Raw genomic sequence first — 17816 nt, forward strand, 5'->3', positions numbered from 1 at the left:
AAACCCAGTTTGCATCTTCTCTCAGCACTTTCAGAGACAAAAAGAATATTTATAAAATAGACGAGGATGAGACACTTGTCCTGTGTAGGGTTAGAATCATAGAAGCATAGAGTTGGAAGGGACCACCAGGGTCATCAAGTCCAACCCCCTGCCCAATGCAGGAAATTCACAACTACCTCCCCCTGGCCCACCCACCCCAGTGACCAGAAGATGGCCAAGATGCCCTCCCTCTCATCATCTGCCTAAGGTCACAGAATCAGCATTGCTGACAGATGGCCATCTAACCTCTGCTTAAAAACCCCCAGGGAAGGAGAGCTTACCACCTCCCGAGGAAGCCTGTTCCACTGAGGAACCGCTCTATTAGAAAGTTCTTCCCAATGTCTAGACCGAAACTCTTTTGATTTAATTTCAATCCGTTGGTTCTGGTCTGACGTTCTGGGGCAACAGAAAACAACTCGGCACCCTCCTCTATATGACAGCCCTTCAAGTCCTTGAAGATGGTTATCATGTCCCCTCTCAGTCTTCTCCTCTTCAGGCTAAACATACCCAGCTCCTTCAACCTTTCCTCATAGGACTTGGTCTCCAGACCCCTCACCATCAATTTTGTCAATTTTGTGTTGGGAAGTCCCTGGCACATTGGGAGGGGCCTCAGCAGGGTATAATATCATAGAGTTCACCCTCCAAAGTTGCCTTTTGCTCCAGGAGAACTACCTTCTGTAGTCTGGAGACCAGTTGTAATCCCAGGAGATCTCTAGGCCCCACCTGGGTGGGCCTGTAAAAGGTAAAGGTCCCCTGTGCAAGCACCGGGTCATTCCTGACCCATGGGGTGACGTCACATCCCGACGTTTCCTAGGCAGACTTTGTTTGCGGGGTGGTTTGCCGCAAGCCGGGTCCTCATTTTACCGACTTCGGAAGGGTGGAAGGCTGAGTCGACCTGGAGCCGGCGACCTGAAACCGACTTCCGTCGGGATCGAACTCAGGTCGTGAGCAGAAACTTGGACTGCAGTAGTGCAGCTTGCCACTCTGCGCCACGGGGCTCCTAGAGGGTGGGCTTGAGGTAAGAGTAAATGAGAAAAACGTTTAGACGTAGATGAAAGAACCTTCAGATGTACCTAAAAACCTCAGCTGCAGCTGCAGAAGACAAGAGATAAGAAAGTGAACTGTGTCAGTAGTCTCTACATATTCAGCAATAATCATAGTAACAATAATAAATTTATTGCAGTCATAGAACAGAAAATATCATAATACATTTCTGTGCTACATTTCCAAAACCTGAAACCTTGCATATCAAGAATTGCTAACAAAACAGATAAAATACTAATTAAACCAAATACAATGTGTAAAACTTGGAGCAGTATTTCCATACATATTACAATGCATTATCCTTTCCAGCAACCCCTTTCTTGCTCCGTACTTTCACAACTTGCAGATGAGGTAGCAAGCTTGGCCAAGGACAGAGACAGAGGCGTTACCTTATCAGCATAGTAAACTGCCCACCCTAAAGAAAGAATCTCCACCATTTTGTGTACATGCGATGTGTTGTGGGTGTAAGAGGCAATGTATGTATAAGGAGGGGGAAAGTTGATGTATGCAGTGATTGACAGCCTGAAGAGTATTTAACCTTGTGCTGAACAAAAAATTGTCACTTCTGTTTTTGGAGCAGAGCCTGTTATTCAGCTGGATAATAAATTTTGAACCTTCTCCCTCTTGGTGCGCTTATTGGGCCAGGACACCCAGGGATGATCCTGTTGGTTTTAAAACTGCTTCCGGCCAACACCTGGAGGTTGGAGCAACCCAAAACAGCTCTATAACAATATAAAGCAAAAGTGAATTTTATAAAGTGCAAAGTGAATACATATATACAGCATATACAGCATGTCCTTTTGGAGACCTAGATATAAACCTTTGCGGTCCCTATGAGACGACACCTACTAAGGCACATATATATATTTATTATTGATACAGGTCACCGAAGAAGCCATATGCGAAACGTGGTCCCGATCTAGACGACACGTCTGACGTTTTTTTCCTGTGGCTTTGCTCCAATTACTGAAACCTAAAAATAATTTGAAAGATCCAAAAAACTTTTACATCAAATGATATCCTTATTGGGTATATACTTTGACTTACCTGTTGTATTAGGATCCGTGATATCCTTTGGACAACTCATATTCTTTGGATTGTCTTGTGCAATTTTGTATCTGGTTGTACTCCTATTTGTATATGCTGTATATATTTATTCACTTTGCACTTTATAAAATTCACTTATTTGCTTTATATTGTTATAGTGCTGTTTTGGGTTGCTCCAATTATCCTTACAGCACTGAGCCTTTATTTCTTGTGGAACACCTGGAGGTTGGCAACTCGACTCCTGTGCGTCCCTGCAGCTGTTGGTAGCCAGGGTTGCAGAGATAAGCCCCTGCTCTTGTTTGCTTCCCAGCATGAAGGGCATATTTGCATTAGCACCTGTTGACATGTGTGGAAGAGGGATGGGTGTACCAAACTGTACGCCAGATTACGCAGCTGTGGAGAGTTGGAGCAGGGGGCAGAGTCACGTTCAGAACTGCCAACCATTTTAAACTATTTGTTTATTCAATTTTTACGGTCCTTCGGCCAAACGTAAAATGTTTGCCGGTACATTGCCTTACCCAAACCGGCAGTATAGAACAATACCTTTTGGTTAAAACACTATACAAAATATTACTCTCTTTAAAATCTGGTCAGCAATATAAAATTAAGCCATCAATCCACTCTACAACTTTTCATTTCTATTTAGATTTCCTATAATTAAATACTGTTCTGCAAAACTTGGCCACTAACTGGGTTACCTGGGAAAATTAATCCTTAAGGATGTTAACTCTAGCGGATTCAGGATAACCTCTTTCTTAAAAGAGGGCCAAGGATCTTCTCCCTGTCCTCCCTATAGTAACCGCACCTAAAGGACACGCTCCAGTGTTTCTGTTGCAGGGACAGAGGGGAGACTTCTTGAATTTTCCTTCTAATACTTCAGAGGGCAGAGTAAACGCTCGCCTAGTAGTATTTCCTTCTAAGATTGAAAGGTTTGTCTCTGGGCAAGGGATGTATTTGGTTTTGGCAGATGCCCTAAAAACAGGCACTCTAGCTCGATCAAATTGCCTTTCAGTGGCTTTTATTCTTTGTTTTACTGCTTGCCTTGCTCTCTCATAACCTAAAGCCCTCATATTCTCTGGGGGGAAACCCAGATGTTCTGTTTTGTTCCTAATGGCCTTAAGCCAACTTGATGGGTCTTCTAGAATCAATGGCAGAAGTCCACAGGGTCTAAAGTTCAATTTGAGCCATAAGTAGATCGATAGTAAAACGACCCTAGCCTCTACTCTTATTTGGCCAGTCTCCAGTCTCACCATAAACTATTTGTAGCGTGGATTTTCTCAGGTGGATTTTCTCTTCTAGCCATGGCACCGTAGGATACAAGCCATTCCTTTCTTGGAAAATTCAGTATTTCCCAACATAGAGAAAGATTGTAGGTAACCATTTTGGTCCACTAGAATTTTTCGGGAAGCAGATATTTTGAAGCACACATCGCACACAAAAAGGTATGGCCTGGACATGTTGCCCACAGACACAACCGATTGATTAATCTTCTTTTGCCCGTGGTACACACGGACATTTATTTTCTCCCACCACTGCCCTTGGTCAGAGATTTGACAGGTTTAGGACACATCAGGAAAACCTGCACACTCTGGTCGTTGCCAAGAGAGGACCGAGGGGCAACCTGTCCTAAACTCTGTGGGGGAAACCCCAAAGATGGGTGATGATACCAGATCAGGCAGCCCACCTGTGTCCTCATACTGGGAAGGCTCCAGGGCTGCAGGGCCAGCTACCAGACGGTCTGGATCAGGCCGGCCTGGGGACCCATCATCACGCCACATCGCCACAGGCGGAGGTTTGTCTGCAGAAAACATGCAAGCGAAAATGGTCAGAGAAAAAGAGATCTCCAGATTTTTTCCAACCCAGAGCTGGCAGCCCCAGTGTGGGGTAGGGTTGCCAGGTCCCTCTTCTTCACCGGCAGGAGGTTTTTGGGGCAGAGCCTGAGGAGGGCGGGGTTTGGGGAGGGGAGGGACTTCAATGCCATAGAGTCCAATGGCCAAAGCCGCCATTTTCTCCAGGTGAACTGATCTCTATTGGCTGGAGATCAGTTGTAATAGCAGGAGATCTCCAGCTAATACCTGGAGGTTGCAACAACAAGTTACAAATAGTGCTGTAAAATAGCAAGTACAAACAAGAAGAACAGCACAAGCTCCAATTTCAAAATACAAAATATATATTCACAACCAATGTCCAATAGTCAAAGGACTTGCACATCATATACACAAAATACAACTGTACCATGGATGTATAAAGAGTTCAAAACCAAAAGGTAAGTGGAAACATATCCAAATAGTCTTAATGGGTACAAAAAATTCAACCAGTCAATGGCTCATAGAAACCCCAAAGGTCTATTCCCAAAGATGGCAAGCGCAGAGGAGAAGGCCTTTCTAGGATGGAACTCCAATAGTGGCAGGGGATGATCATGCGTTGTAGAGGTGATAGAAGCAATTCCAATACCAGCAATGCTGCTCATGTGCAGCAACTGGTAGTTAGATCTTGCACAATAGGAACTGCTCAAGGAACTCAGTTGCCCATAGCAGTGATCTTATTAATGGAACCAATGTGTACAATGAGGAATCCTCAGTCATACATAAATATCAAACAACCATGGTGCAGAGGGGAGGTTCATGGGTACGTGGACTCCGGATTGTGTTCACGTTTCGCTTGAGGGCTTCATCAGCCTGCGGGGAGGAATGTGCAAGGGAAAAGCAGGTGACTATAACATACATTCATATAAACAAACATTTAAAAACGTGAAATAGCAAAGACAATTGCCAAGATGAAAACTGGCTTACCAATAATACACAATATTCATCAGTGTTGAATTCTCTTAGACCCGCAGGTTCAGTGTCAGTCATCAAGTAATTGAGAAGTAAATTGTGGAACCCAGTTAAGTATTAGATAGAGAATGACTCACATTTTATTTAAAGAAGCAGTATATAATTTCCAAAGTTGGTTGTTGACTATTATAGAAAGCATATGGGGTCAAATTCAATGTTCAGGCCATGTGGAGTCATGGTTTTAAGCATGTGAATGAGAGAGAAAAAAATAACTTAACAATTTATTTAAAGACACAGTGTACAATTTCTAAAGTTGCTTGTTACAATTATAGGAAGCATGAAAGGTCGAATTCAGTGTTCAAGCCATGAGGAGTCATGGTTTTGAACATGTGGATGAACTTACACTCCTATTGCAACAGAACATGTTTGATGTCAGTTTGATTAAAGGGATGTGGTTTAAACTGCCAAATAACAAAGAATGTAAAGTTACTGTCGCCATGTCCTTTTTCAAGGAAATGTTGGACCAGGGGAGCATCCAAAACCCTAGCCCTTATGCGTGAGCGATGCTCCCCTATGCGGGTGCAAATGGCACGGGTGGTGGACCCTATGTACATCAAGTGACAGCTGTAAAGGATGGCGTAAACCCTAGAGGCACAATTGGTGAATTGTTTTAGTTCAAATTTAAAACCTGAACTTGTAGCACTCAGATTTTTTATAGGTAAACTGAGTGGACATACTGTACATGTCCCGCATTTATAATGACCACAGGGAAGAGAAGTGTGAGGGGAACGATGTCTAAGGCTATCAGAATGTGTAAGTATATTGCCAATAGTTTTGGATTTGCGAAGGCCACAGGTGGGTAAGATTTCACAACCTGGAATAGACCTTAGTAGGTGCCAATGTTTTTGAACTATGTTTTCTATTTTTCTAGACCTTGGACTGTACTCTAAAGACCAGCATATTTTAGATCTGTTTAAGTTATGGGACTGTGTATGTGAAGAGTCAGGAGGCTGAAGAAGGGTAGAAGGGTAGCTAATACCTGGAGGTTGGCAACCCTAGGGTGGGGGTGTGATTTTGCCCTCTTCCTGGGGCTTGCTGGGCAGCAGAGCTTCTCCCTGTTGTTGATTGCTGTTGGCTAAACAAAAACTGACCAGTACCAGATGCGAAACCAGCCGCCGCAACACAGGTTGCATCTCTTCCTGTTTGCCAACCAGACAGCGCGGCCCCCACGGGCAACTGCGCTTTCTTTTTGAAAAACACCTTGCGTAAAGCAGCCGTGGACCGGCAGCCCCGTTGTGAAAGGGAACTGGCTTGTTCAATAATTCCCGTCTTCTCTGTGGAAACTGACCTGCCCTAAGCACTGACTTCTGGAGGGGGGGAAGTGTCTGTTCTGTAGTAACCTCTGCTCTTGTGCAACTGGTTTTGTTGGCACCCACTTCTTTCACTGGGGAGGGGGCATGCTGAGCAATGTGAATTGTCACCAATGGATCAAGGCAATGTGGTGTAGTGGATAGGCAGGGACTGGGAAGGCTCAGGTTGTCTGCAAGATCTTGCTCATTCACCTTCTCAGCTGAGCCTCCCTTGCAAGGTTGTTGTGAGGATAAAATGGAGGAGAACTGTCCTGATGCAGGGTTGCCAGGTCCCTCTTTGCTATCGGCGGGAGATTTTTGGAGCGGAGCCTGAGGAGGGTGGGGTTTGGGAGGGGAGGGACTTAAATGCCATAGAGTACAATGACCAAAGCGGCCATTTTCTCCAGGTGAACTGATCTCTGTCGGCTGGAGATCAGTTGTAATAGCAGGAGATCTTCTGCTATTACCTGGAGGTTGGCAGCCCTATTGCCAGTTCTGTTTGGGAAATACCTGGAGATTTTGTGGGTGGGGATGGCAGGATTTGAGGAGGGGGCAGGGATGGTGTTGCCAACCTCCAGGTACTAGCTGGAAATCTCCTACTATTACAACTGATCTCCAGCCGATAGAAATCAGTTCCCCTGGAGAAAGTGGCCGCTTTGGCAATTGGACTCTATGGCATTGAAGTCCCTCCCCAAACCCCACTCTCCTCAGGCTCTGCCCCCAAAATCTCCAGGTACTTCCCAACCCGGAGTTGGCAACCCTACCATAATGCCATAGAGGCCACCCTCCAAAGCAGCCATTTTCTTTAGGGAAACTGATTTTGGTCAACTGGCGAACAATTGTAACAGCAGGAGATCTCCAGGTGCCACCTGGAGGCTGGCAACCCTAGTCCTGAGCTCCTGAGAGGAACGGCCAAAGAAAATGTGATGGATCGAAGAGGCCGACTTCCTGGAGAGCCACCCAAAGGGTCTCGTGAGCGCTTGACAAATGAGCCCCACTCACAAACTTCTTTGGGAGAAGTCGGAGGATGTGGGGCTGTGGGGCCAGGATTTAGTGGCACTGGCTTGGCTCTGGCCTGCTTCCCGCCACCCACTTCCATAGACCCCCACGCCCACATTTCACATTCATCTTGTCTTGGGTGGTTGAAACTTGGCCAAGAGGCAGACCCTGAAAGGTCAGCGAGAAGTCCCGTCTCACCCACCGCCAACCTCAGCCTCAATGAACAAGGAGGCTGAGTCAAGTCAGGAATGGAACCCGGCCTGAATCTTCAGCACGACTGGGGGGTGTTTTCCAGGTCTCTGTGGGATTTCCGCCCAACCCGGATTCCTTCTCCCTCGCTCATCAACCAGCCCTGCTAGTTTCTCCCATCTCCCCATTCTGGAAACCAGAGAGCTTTTTATAACAACTCCGTCCCGTTGGAGCCGGAGATGCCCTTCGTGTTGGCTCCATCCAGCACACGTGTTCATCCCTAGTAGAGCATCATGACCGATTTATTTGGAATCATCTATGCGCCCGACGTTTCTCCTGTCACATCCAGGACCTGATGCAGGATTGCACGTTGCTGGTGAAACGTTTGCTTTGCACGAGTGCGCGACTGTATTTCCTGTATGGCACGGAGCGGGGCCAGAGGCTAGAAGAGCGTCTGCTTCCAAGGTGCTGGGGTGTGGCGGGAAGCAGACACACACCTAGTCTCTTTGCGGGGGGGGGGGGGCTGCCTTTGAAGACAGCTTCAGTGGGGGGGGGGTTAACAAACTTGGAAGTTCCAGTTTGTCGAGAATGCAGCCACCCACTCACTGTGTTGGGTGAAGAAGGTGTGAACCTCAGCTCTAAACCAGCCTCACAAGAAGATGCTGATTTAAGTGCGGGTTCAGCTGAAACGCTGGCATTCATTAACCCTTTGGCAGCCACATCTCTCCCTCTGCGAGCCCTGCCAGCCACGGTGCTCGCAGAGGGAGAGATGAGACACTGGGACCTCCTTTATTCCACTTTGAGAGCTCTTTTCTGGAGTCAAAGAGCTGGATTCGAGTTCAGAAGCACAGAGACCAACAAGATTTCTAGGGTGTCAGCTTTCGAGAGTCAAACCTCCCTTCATCAAATACCAACAAGAATTCCAGGGTCTGAGCTGCAAGAGTCAAGGCTCCCTTTGTCAGATGTCTGATGAAGGGAGCTCTGACTCTCAAAAGCTCATTCCCTGGAAATCTTGCTGGTCCCTGAGGAGTTGCTGGACTCGAATCTAGCTCTTCTGCTGCGGACCAACACAATTACCCTCCGAAACATATCTGCGGTGGCTCCAACCCTCTGGAATTCACTCCTAGGGCAGCTTAGGAGAGCCATATTTCTTGCCAAACATTTTATTCCACACTAGCTTTTGTCTGAGCCATGTTCTGTCCCCTGTTGAGATGATCTTGCCACGTTGCGCTGAGACAGTTGATATTGTCTGCTCTTTGCTTCCCTGTGGCTTTTAGTGTTCATGTATGGCTTATCGATATTTTGATTTTGCCTGACCAAACCAGCAAGCCCACCATTTATTTTTCCTGGCGGGGCTCCTGCACAAGCCAAAATTCAACCAGTAAAGCTTCCAGTACATAGCCATACCAGAGAAAACTTCACCTGCTGAATTTCTGTTGTGCTGCTGCTTAAGGCACCGCCCCCCCCCCCAGCCCTGCAGCTCTGCGAAGGAGCAGCTGCCACCCCAGCAGCGTCTGACATCCCCGATTGCACAACGTGTCGGCTTCCCCCGAGGTGCAATGCTCTGATCCAAACGTGTGCTCAGAAAATGCTCATTAATGCATCTCCACCCACACTGGGAAAGGCACCTGCTTCCTTCCAAGAAGAAAAAACACAGTCAGGTGCCAGATGATGCACCGGAGGTGTGGGGGAGCCTGGACTTTTTCCCCACACCTTGACGGAGGCTTAAAGCCGAAGGGCCGGGGCTGCGGGTGTGTCAGTGTTTGGAGATACTCAGGAAGCACCACAAGACTTCAGTGACTGCCAGTGAAGAGCACGGTGAGGGATGCTTTTAAAAATTGCTCCTTAGCATTATTGGACAGGGTGGTGGTGGAACCAGGCGGCTTCTTAGAATCTTAGAAGCATAGAGTTGGAAGGGACTGCCAGGGTCATCTAGTCCAACCCCTGCACAATGCAGGAAATTCACAACTACCTCCCCACACATACCCCCAGTGACCCCTACTCCATAACCAGAAGACGGCCAAGATGCCCTCCCTATCATGATCTGCCTAAGGTCATAGAATCAGCATTGCTGACAGATGGCCATCTAGCCTCTGCTTAAAACCCTCCAGGGAAGGAGAGCTCACCACCTCCCGAGGAAGCCTGTTCCACTGAGGAACCGCTCTAACTGTTAGTAAATTCTTCCTAATGTCTAGACAGAAACTCTTGATTTGATGTTGATTTGCTTCTTGATATCCTCCCCCTCCCTGGCTGATCGAGGGGAAATTCTGGGAAACAACCTGTAATTCTGAACCTCCCGCAAGGAACAGTGGCAGAAGATACCAGGCAGCCCGAGCACGCCACAGCGGAGGCTGTCACTCCCATCACTAAGGCACTGCCTGGCAGGCAGGCATTCAGAAGGTGAAGCTTCCCTTAGCATGGCAAAGCAGTGCTGCTCCTGCAGAACTCTGTCCTGTGGCTGTGCAGGAGCCCCGCTAGATAAAAGGCCTACTCAGAGGTGTGCTCGAGCACTCTAGGAAGATCCGAGCGGGGTCGAGGGTTCTGGAAGGCCGCAGGAGGGAGGCGAAGGAGGACGGAGCACGGCGAGATCCAGAGAGATCTTCCAAAGCTTTCCCGGAGGGGTGGGCTTGCGAGGGACTCTGGTTTTTTGGACTCCTAATCAGAAGCACAGAACTGGTGGATGAGGAGCATCACTTCCTTTAGCGAGAACACCCCTTTGCTATAGAATGAAAGATGCTAAAGTTATCACAGGGATGCGTGACCAAGAGGCTTTAAGCTCTAAAGTTGCATTTGGAGGGCCATGGCTCAGTCCCCGGTTCAGTCCCCGACATCTCCAGTTCAAAGGATCCGGTGATGTGAAAAAGCTAAACAGTATACCCCGATGGACCAATTATCGGGCTCAATATAAGGCAGCTTCATGGGCCAGTGAGAGACGTGAGGGCATCCTCGTTTGGTGACATTTGGCTAAGCTCGGCAGCTCCTTTTGGTGCGGTTGATACTAAATCCTTGCTCCGTGCATGGAGGCCCACGGTTCAGCCCCCAGCACTGCCGGTGAAAAGGCTGGGAAAAGATCCCAATCAGGGTCAGATAGGGTTGCCAACCTCCAGGTACTAGCTGGAGATCGCCTGCTACTACAACTGATCTCCAGCCGATAGAGATGAGTTCACCTGGGGAAAATGGCTGCTTTGGCCATTGGACTCTATGTCATTGAAGTCCCTTCCCCAAACCCCGCCCTCCTCAGGCTCCACCCCCAAAACCTCCCACCAGTGGTGAAGAGGGACCCTAGGGTCAGAGGAATAGACCAGGCTGAAGTTGATTCCCAGTTCCTTTTTCACCAATCACACCCCAAACAAGGACAACACCTAAAGAGCTCTGCACCCAAAACAATCTTGGGGCCACCACCAGTCATACATTCCCAAACTTGGGAGATTCTGCCCTTCAAGGGGACCTATGCTGTGCCCTGGTCCAAAACCAGGTTTCAACGTGGAGCTGAATTTTAAGAAATTGAGACACATGCCTGGTTTCAAAGTAGGGCACCTGAATTCCCTGACTGGGAACTGTGACCTGCAGAGAGAGAGTCCCCCGCCCCAAAGAGCATCAAGTCTATGTTTCTGTGCAGAGAATCTGGAGGTATGTGGCCTTTTATGCACGGGTTGTTTCAGGGCTTCTTTTTCATTGTGCATGTCTTTCCCAGCCTTCAGAAGTCACTTCACTCTCTCCCCGCATTTTCCCTGCATTTTCTGGATTCTGTTTCTGGTGGCATCCAGAAAATGTGGGGGAAATGTGGGGAGAGAGCAGTGACTTCTAAAAGGTGGGAAAGACGTGCACAATGAAAAAGAAGCCCTGAAGTAGTGGGTTATGTGTTTTTTTTATCACCACAGAAACAACTCGTGCATAAAAGGCCTATGATTTTTGGGTGCAGAAGGGAAGCAGCTGCCTCGGTTCCTTGGACAGCACATCATACTAACACAATCCAGTGTGGTTTGGGGGAAAGAGCATTTTGAAGTTCAGTATGCCCTAGCCCAACCGATGTTCCCCATTATCGTTCCCTTTTTTAAAAAGGCTGCAGAAAACAGCCCGCAAATTATAGACCAATTTCTCTAATAAACATTATTGCCAAACTGTATGCGAGGCACCTGTTAGACAAGTTTAAAACCTGGCTGGATTTAGAAAATATATTAGCAGTAGAACAGGCAGGTTTTAGAGAAGGCAGGTCAACCCTAAATTTATGTTTCCATAAATTCCATGTTTCCAGAACCTTGCAACTGTAAGTTTAGTTTATTCAAATGTGAGAAAATATCCACAAGATAAGCCAAATGCATATGACTTTTCGAATCAGAAAACTGCTCTAGTAAATCTTTAATTTTCTTCTTGGCTAGAAACAGCTCAACCTCTTTTCTTAGTTCAAATAACCTTCCCAGCATATTGCCTTTCGATAGCCAATGAACTTCGGTGTGGAAAAGAAGAGTCTCATGATCGGAGTCCATTTTAGTGCACAGTTTTTTAAAAAGGCGTGTATTTAAGGCACTGGTTTTAATAACATTGACCACTTTTATGGCCATTTCCATGGTATTAACAAGGCTTTTAGGAAGAGTTTTGGAAGCTAACGCCTGACGATGTATGATACAATGAGTTGTTATTGCTGAAGGATTCTTCTGTTTTATTAATGTTGCTAGATCCTAACATGGCTGGGGCGGGATCCGTACAGAGGCCGGCGAGCTTTTCCCACATAATGCTATGTTTCTCAAAATACTCGGCTATTATATTCATGACGTCGATACCTTTTGACATTGTTTCCAGTTTCCGCGAAATCAATAATTCCTCTTTAATAGTGTTGTTGTCGTCTAAAAAGCGGACAAATACGAGCAACTGACTGCAATTAGAAACGTCTGTCGATTCATCACACTGCAAAGCGAAACATGGCGAATTTTTTATTTTCGAAACAAGCTGCTCCTCGATGTCATTTGTAGGGCTGTTGATTCGGTTTGGCCCGAACTGAAAATCAGCCGAATTTCCCTTGATTCGGTGGTTTTTAATTCGGGACGAACCGAACTCAAAACTGGTGGGCAACCGGGGAGCCGAATTCAGCGAGTTCGGGAGTTCATGAATAAATCCGGCCAATTCGGGGCGTCAGTAAGCAGCATAACCTTCAGTAAGCAGCATTCTCCTCCCCTGGCCAATCGGTGGCCAAGCTGGGTCTTCTTCTAGCCAATCAGTCAGGATTGAGTACTGGAGGAATCAGCTGATGTGCGGCCCCGCCGGGGAAAGAGAGAGAGAGGGAAATCCTCGTGTGTGTGTGCGGGGGTGCTTGTGCACATTTGCTCCTTTCCGTGGCTGCAGGGGGCGCATTTTTTTGGGTACAGACCCCAACCTTTCAGGGGATATTCAGACAAGCCTTCTTAAGAGACCACCCAAGTTTTGTAAACATTGGGTCAGGGGGTCCTGAGATATGGGCTCCCCCCTTTTTCTTTCCATGGCTGCAGGGGGCGCATTTTTGGGTGTGCCGACCCCAAACTTTCAGTGGAGCATCAGACAATGCTTCTTAAGAGACCCCCCAAGTTTTGTAAACATTGGGTCAGGGGGTCCCGAGATATGGGCTCCACCCCTTTTTCCTCTCCCCCCTTTTCCATTTCCGTGGCTGCAGGGGGTGCTTTTTTGGGGGTGCAGCCCCCAAACTTTTATCATCGCTTCAGACAATCCTTCTTAAGAGACCACCCATGTTTTGTAAAGATGGGTTCAGTGGGGGCAGAAATATCGGCTCCCCCCTTTTTCTCTTTCCGTGGCTGCAGGGGGCGCACTTTTGGGTGTGCTGACCCCAAACTTTCAGCGGAGCTTCAGACAAGGCTTCTTAAGAGACCACCCAAGTTTTGTAAACATTGGGTCAGGGGCCCCCGAGATATGGGCTTTCCCCTTTTCCCTATTGGGATGAATGGATCACCCTCGAGAAATGCATACATATGGATCTCATATTGGATACAAATGGAATCATATTGGATTACCCAGCCTCCCAGCCCCTCCTGATGGAACAGAAGACAGCCACAGTAAGACCCCTTTGGGGGCTTTAATCTGTAATTTTTCTTTTCTGTGTGTGTGTGTGTGGGGAAAGCAGAGTCTGTGTGTGTGTGGGGAGGGAGCAGTTTCTGTGGGTGGGTGGGTGGGTGGGAAGCCAAAGGGGGCTTTTGCCGGTTCTGCCTGGGGTGTGTGTTCCCCCTCCAGTCTCTCTCTCCCTGGTTTGAGGGGGGGCTTCATTTTTATGTCTTCAGGTTTTCCCTCATTCATAAGATCAGTTAGGTTATTTTGATGCTTGCTCAAAACTGGTTTTCAAATGGTGACTTAAAGAATGCATCTGCCTGGTCCCAAGTCCAATGCAAAAGGAGAAATTCGACCCCCTCCTGCTCATTATGCATGGCTAGCTGCCTCTGTCCCTTTCCATAATTTGCAAACTCCCAGGTGTCAGGTGTTGCTTTGCACTGTTGCAAAGGTGTTGCATTGCGTGCTTGTGTTGCTTTGCAAAATTCTTCACACCTGCCCCGCCCTTTGCATGTTTGCAAAGGTGTTGCTTTGCAGTTGTGTTGCTTTGCAAAGTTCTTAGCACCTGCCCCGCCCTTGCTCTCATCAGCTGTTTGTCGGGGCTGGGAGCTTTGTTGGGCGGCAAGCTCTGCTCAGAGATGCACATTAAGGGTGGGGGGACCCCTTTCGGGGCCCATATCTCAGCCCCCCCTGACCCAATCTTTACAAAACTTGGGGGGTCTGGCAAGAAGGGTCCTTTGAAGCTCCTCTGAAAGTTTGGGACCTCTACCCCCAAAAATGCCCCCCCAGAGCCGCGGAAAGGCGCGGTTGTGTTTTTAATGGCTTTATTCAGCCGAATTTTTTTCCCGAACTTTGAATTGCCGCCGAATTACACAGACCCGAAGTGGGGGAGTTCAGACTTCGGCATATCCCGAATCTAAACGGGCCGAATTCAGCCGAATCCGAACTATACTGAATTTTTTTAAATTCAACAGCCCTAGTCATTTGACATCATTTCAATTCGAGCTTTTACCGTGTTGTTCGATAGAGGTATTTCTTGTATTTTCTTTTTGGCTTCCTAAAACTTCTTCGACAGCTATCATCAAACAAGGTTTGACGAGTGTTTCTCCTATTGTGTGTGGTTTTTTTGATTGCGCTATCAATTTTGATATCTCAAATGACGCGACTAATGTTTTTTCCGATGACGCATATCTTGAACCGCTAGGCCCGAGTTTCATCTTTTTCAGATTCTCTAATTTACCTTCAAAGAATTCAGGTGGTCGGTCAGATAAATTAGGATGGACCGTTTCTAAGTGGCGTTTCAATTTTGCTGGCTTCAGAACATCGTTTCCGAGAACGGTGGCACATATAACGCACTGTGGTTTTATTTCTCCATTACTTTCAATGGAGGTAAATCCGAATTTAATGTAACTATTGTCGTATTTTCTCTTTTTTGATGCCATTCTCTGAAAATAAAACAAAGACGCAATCAAAATTCATTTCCATAACTATGTTATTTCGAATCAATAAATTAATACACTAATTATGTCCAGCAGTGGACTGCGATCGGCTGAGTTGATTGATTGAAATTAACCTCTCACATCCCAGTCTGGGACCATACGGTCCCGCGCAAATGGACGCCATTTTGGGTTGGGACCCATGGGTCCCAGCTACACCACCACCTAGTATTTTATTTTATTATTTTTTTCATGGCAAATCCTAAATCCAACATCCAAATTAAAAAATAAAAGCTCCTTCTCTATGGTATGTGATTGAATAACAATTTTTTATAAGAGATACAGTGGTCAATAGCTCAAAACAATTTACCAATACTGTGTAACTTCAGTGAAAAGTGAACCAGACAGTTTTTTGTGTCGCGCTCATCAGAACTACGTGTACTGCCACCAAATGGCATGCACCGCAGGACTCAGAGGAGCATGGCGCATATTTCACAGGTATCTTAGAGGTTAATACAAATTTGAAGGACTTACCGTTACTCTGGAACCGTCATATCACTTCACTAAACAGTAGTCACAGACACAGCCCTGAGCAAAACAAAGTAGGTACTTAATGCATGCGACACGACTTGCGCTACGTGCGTGCGGATGCGAAGTGGCATGAGCCGTGAGGCTCGCTTGCACCCTCCCCCGGCCTCCCCACCCCCACATGTTCCTTACTTGTCATGCGCCGCTCCTGCGAGTCACCGCCGCACGCTGCCGTGCCCGCGTAAATATTAATTTATTATGGGTTTATAACTTTGTATCGTGGACCTTAATTTAGTTCTTGCGGACCCTTGGTGGTCCGCGGACCACCGGTTGGGAACCAGTGATCTAACACCATGGTGAGGCTGGAGACCGGACAAATAAAAATAGAGGCCAGGGTTGCAATATCTTCATTACACTTATGGCTCAAAATAAATTTTATACCATGTGGGTTGCTCCCACTGATTTTGGAGGATAAGTTTATGTCCAGATGGATTACTGCAGTAAGAAGCAAACTAAAAGTTCTAGGCCCCCTTCCTCAGAATCTGCTGAAAATGGGTTATACAGGCACCGGACAAGCAGTGAAACAAAGAATAATAGACACAGAAAGACAGACAGATCTGGGGCATGCTCCTTTATTTAGAGCACTGATAAATACTAAATATCAAACTTGCCCTGCAGAATACCTTTCGAGGGTGGAAGCAATCAATACCAGGAGAGCTTTTACCTTCGCTCACTGCTCGACTCTGCTCCGGCCCTTCTGGAGGGAAAATTTTTAAAAATCCCCTACTCACAAAGGTTATGTCCTTATTGCCTCTGAGGAATTGGAGCATGTTCTTTTTAGATGTAGTTTTTATAAGGAGGTGCGTGGAAAGATATTAGGCCCTCTTTTAGAGAAAAGCACAGGTTTTAACGAAATAGATAAAATTTTCTTCTCAATGATGCGTCACCAGAGATAACAAAACAGGTGGTCAGGTTTTGCAGACTGGTGTGTATCACCAGAAAGGCCAAATTGAGTCATACTTTTACCCCAGAGCAGGACAGGGATTTATGATTTTACTAGTCAGTCCTTTTTAGAACTAATATCTGTTTGTTATGCAGTGTGTGAATTTTAAATAATACTGGATTTGTACATTTTATGTGGGGGGAAACTGAATGTTGTAGAGTTTTAAAGTCTGTGCTGAACTGGTCTTTTGACCACAATAAACAATTGATATTGATATAGGCTGTGTGTGACTGGCCCCAGGTCACCCAGCAGGCTTCCAAAGCAGAGTGGAGATTCGAACCCGGGTCTCCCAGATCCTAGTCCAGCACTCTAGCAACGGCACCGACCCTGGCTCTCGTGGGTGTTTGAATCCCCATACTACCATGGCAGTTTGCTGGGCAGGGTTGCCAGGTCTCTACAACTAGTGGGAGGGGGCAGGGTTTGGGGAGGGGAGGGACTTCAATGCTATAGAGTCCAATTGCCAAAGTGGCCATTTTCTCCAGGGGAGCTGATCTCTATCAGCTGGAGATCAGTTGTAATAGCAGGAGATCTCCAGCTGCTACCTGGAGGGTGGCAACCCTAATTCTGGGTGACCCTGGTATAGTCACTCTTTCTCGGCCTACCCCACCTCACAGGGTAGTTGTGGGGGTGAAACGGAGAAGAGAACAATGTTGTAAGCCCTTTGAGGACAAAAGAGGGGGTGTAAGAAGTTGCTTGCAGTTCAAACCAATGTTAAAAGGGCAGCTGGAGGGACCGGTTTAAAAATTGGCAGCCCTACCTGGCCACTGCTGTGACTTTCCAGTGGGCAATTTGCCCCCCCTCCCCCTGATGTCTTCACCCTTCAGGTGGGGAAGGGGAAGAGGGGTCTTGCAGTTCCCTAGAGGGCTGCAGCGGCAGAGTGGTGGAAGGCTGAAGAAAAGGGCTAGCCTACACAACAAGGATGGTTCTCCGAGGGTTGCCAACATTTCCTCCTGACCTTGCTCCTCTGACTTTACCAGCCGATGGACACATGGCAGTTTTACAGGAGAAGCTTTCCCCTTTTGGACACCATGGGGACATTACCCTCCTTCCATGAGCACCGGGTGCGAAGGGGGCAGCCCCAGCGCTGACCGATGCAGAACAATTGGGGGGGGAGATTTCCCACCCCCTGGCACTCCCCCTCTCACCCCCTAACTGCCTTCTTCCCCCCTTTCTCTTCCCAGAGGTGAAGGGGCCATGAAGCTGGGGCTCCTCGTCCCCTGCCTAGCCGCCCTGCTGCGTGTGGCCAGCCCCTTACGCATCTGCGCCTTCAACATCCAGACCTTCGGTGACAACAAAGTGGACAATGAGGCCATCGCGGCAGTTATTGTGAAGGTGAGTGCAGGCCTGGTTGCGGGGGGGGGGAAGCCAGAACCCC

General features: G+C 47.4%; 1 protein-coding gene across 1 annotated transcript in view; it reads left to right on the forward strand.

Moving 5' to 3' along the window:
* The first annotated feature begins 7799 nt into the window (after positions 1–7799).
* Positions 7800–17816, forward strand: part of LOC130492472 (deoxyribonuclease-1-like 2) — a 34573-nt gene continuing 24556 nt past the window's right edge. The window contains exons 1-2 of the mRNA XM_056866222.1: positions 7800–7909; positions 17623–17773. Coding sequence (XP_056722200.1) covers positions 7800–7909; positions 17623–17773 — 261 coding nt within the window. The remainder of the gene's footprint in view (positions 7910–17622; positions 17774–17816) is intronic.

Source organism: Euleptes europaea, chromosome 21, assembly GCF_029931775.1.
Source record: "Euleptes europaea isolate rEulEur1 chromosome 21, rEulEur1.hap1, whole genome shotgun sequence".
Classification (NCBI taxonomy): Eukaryota; Metazoa; Chordata; class Lepidosauria; order Squamata; family Sphaerodactylidae; genus Euleptes; species Euleptes europaea.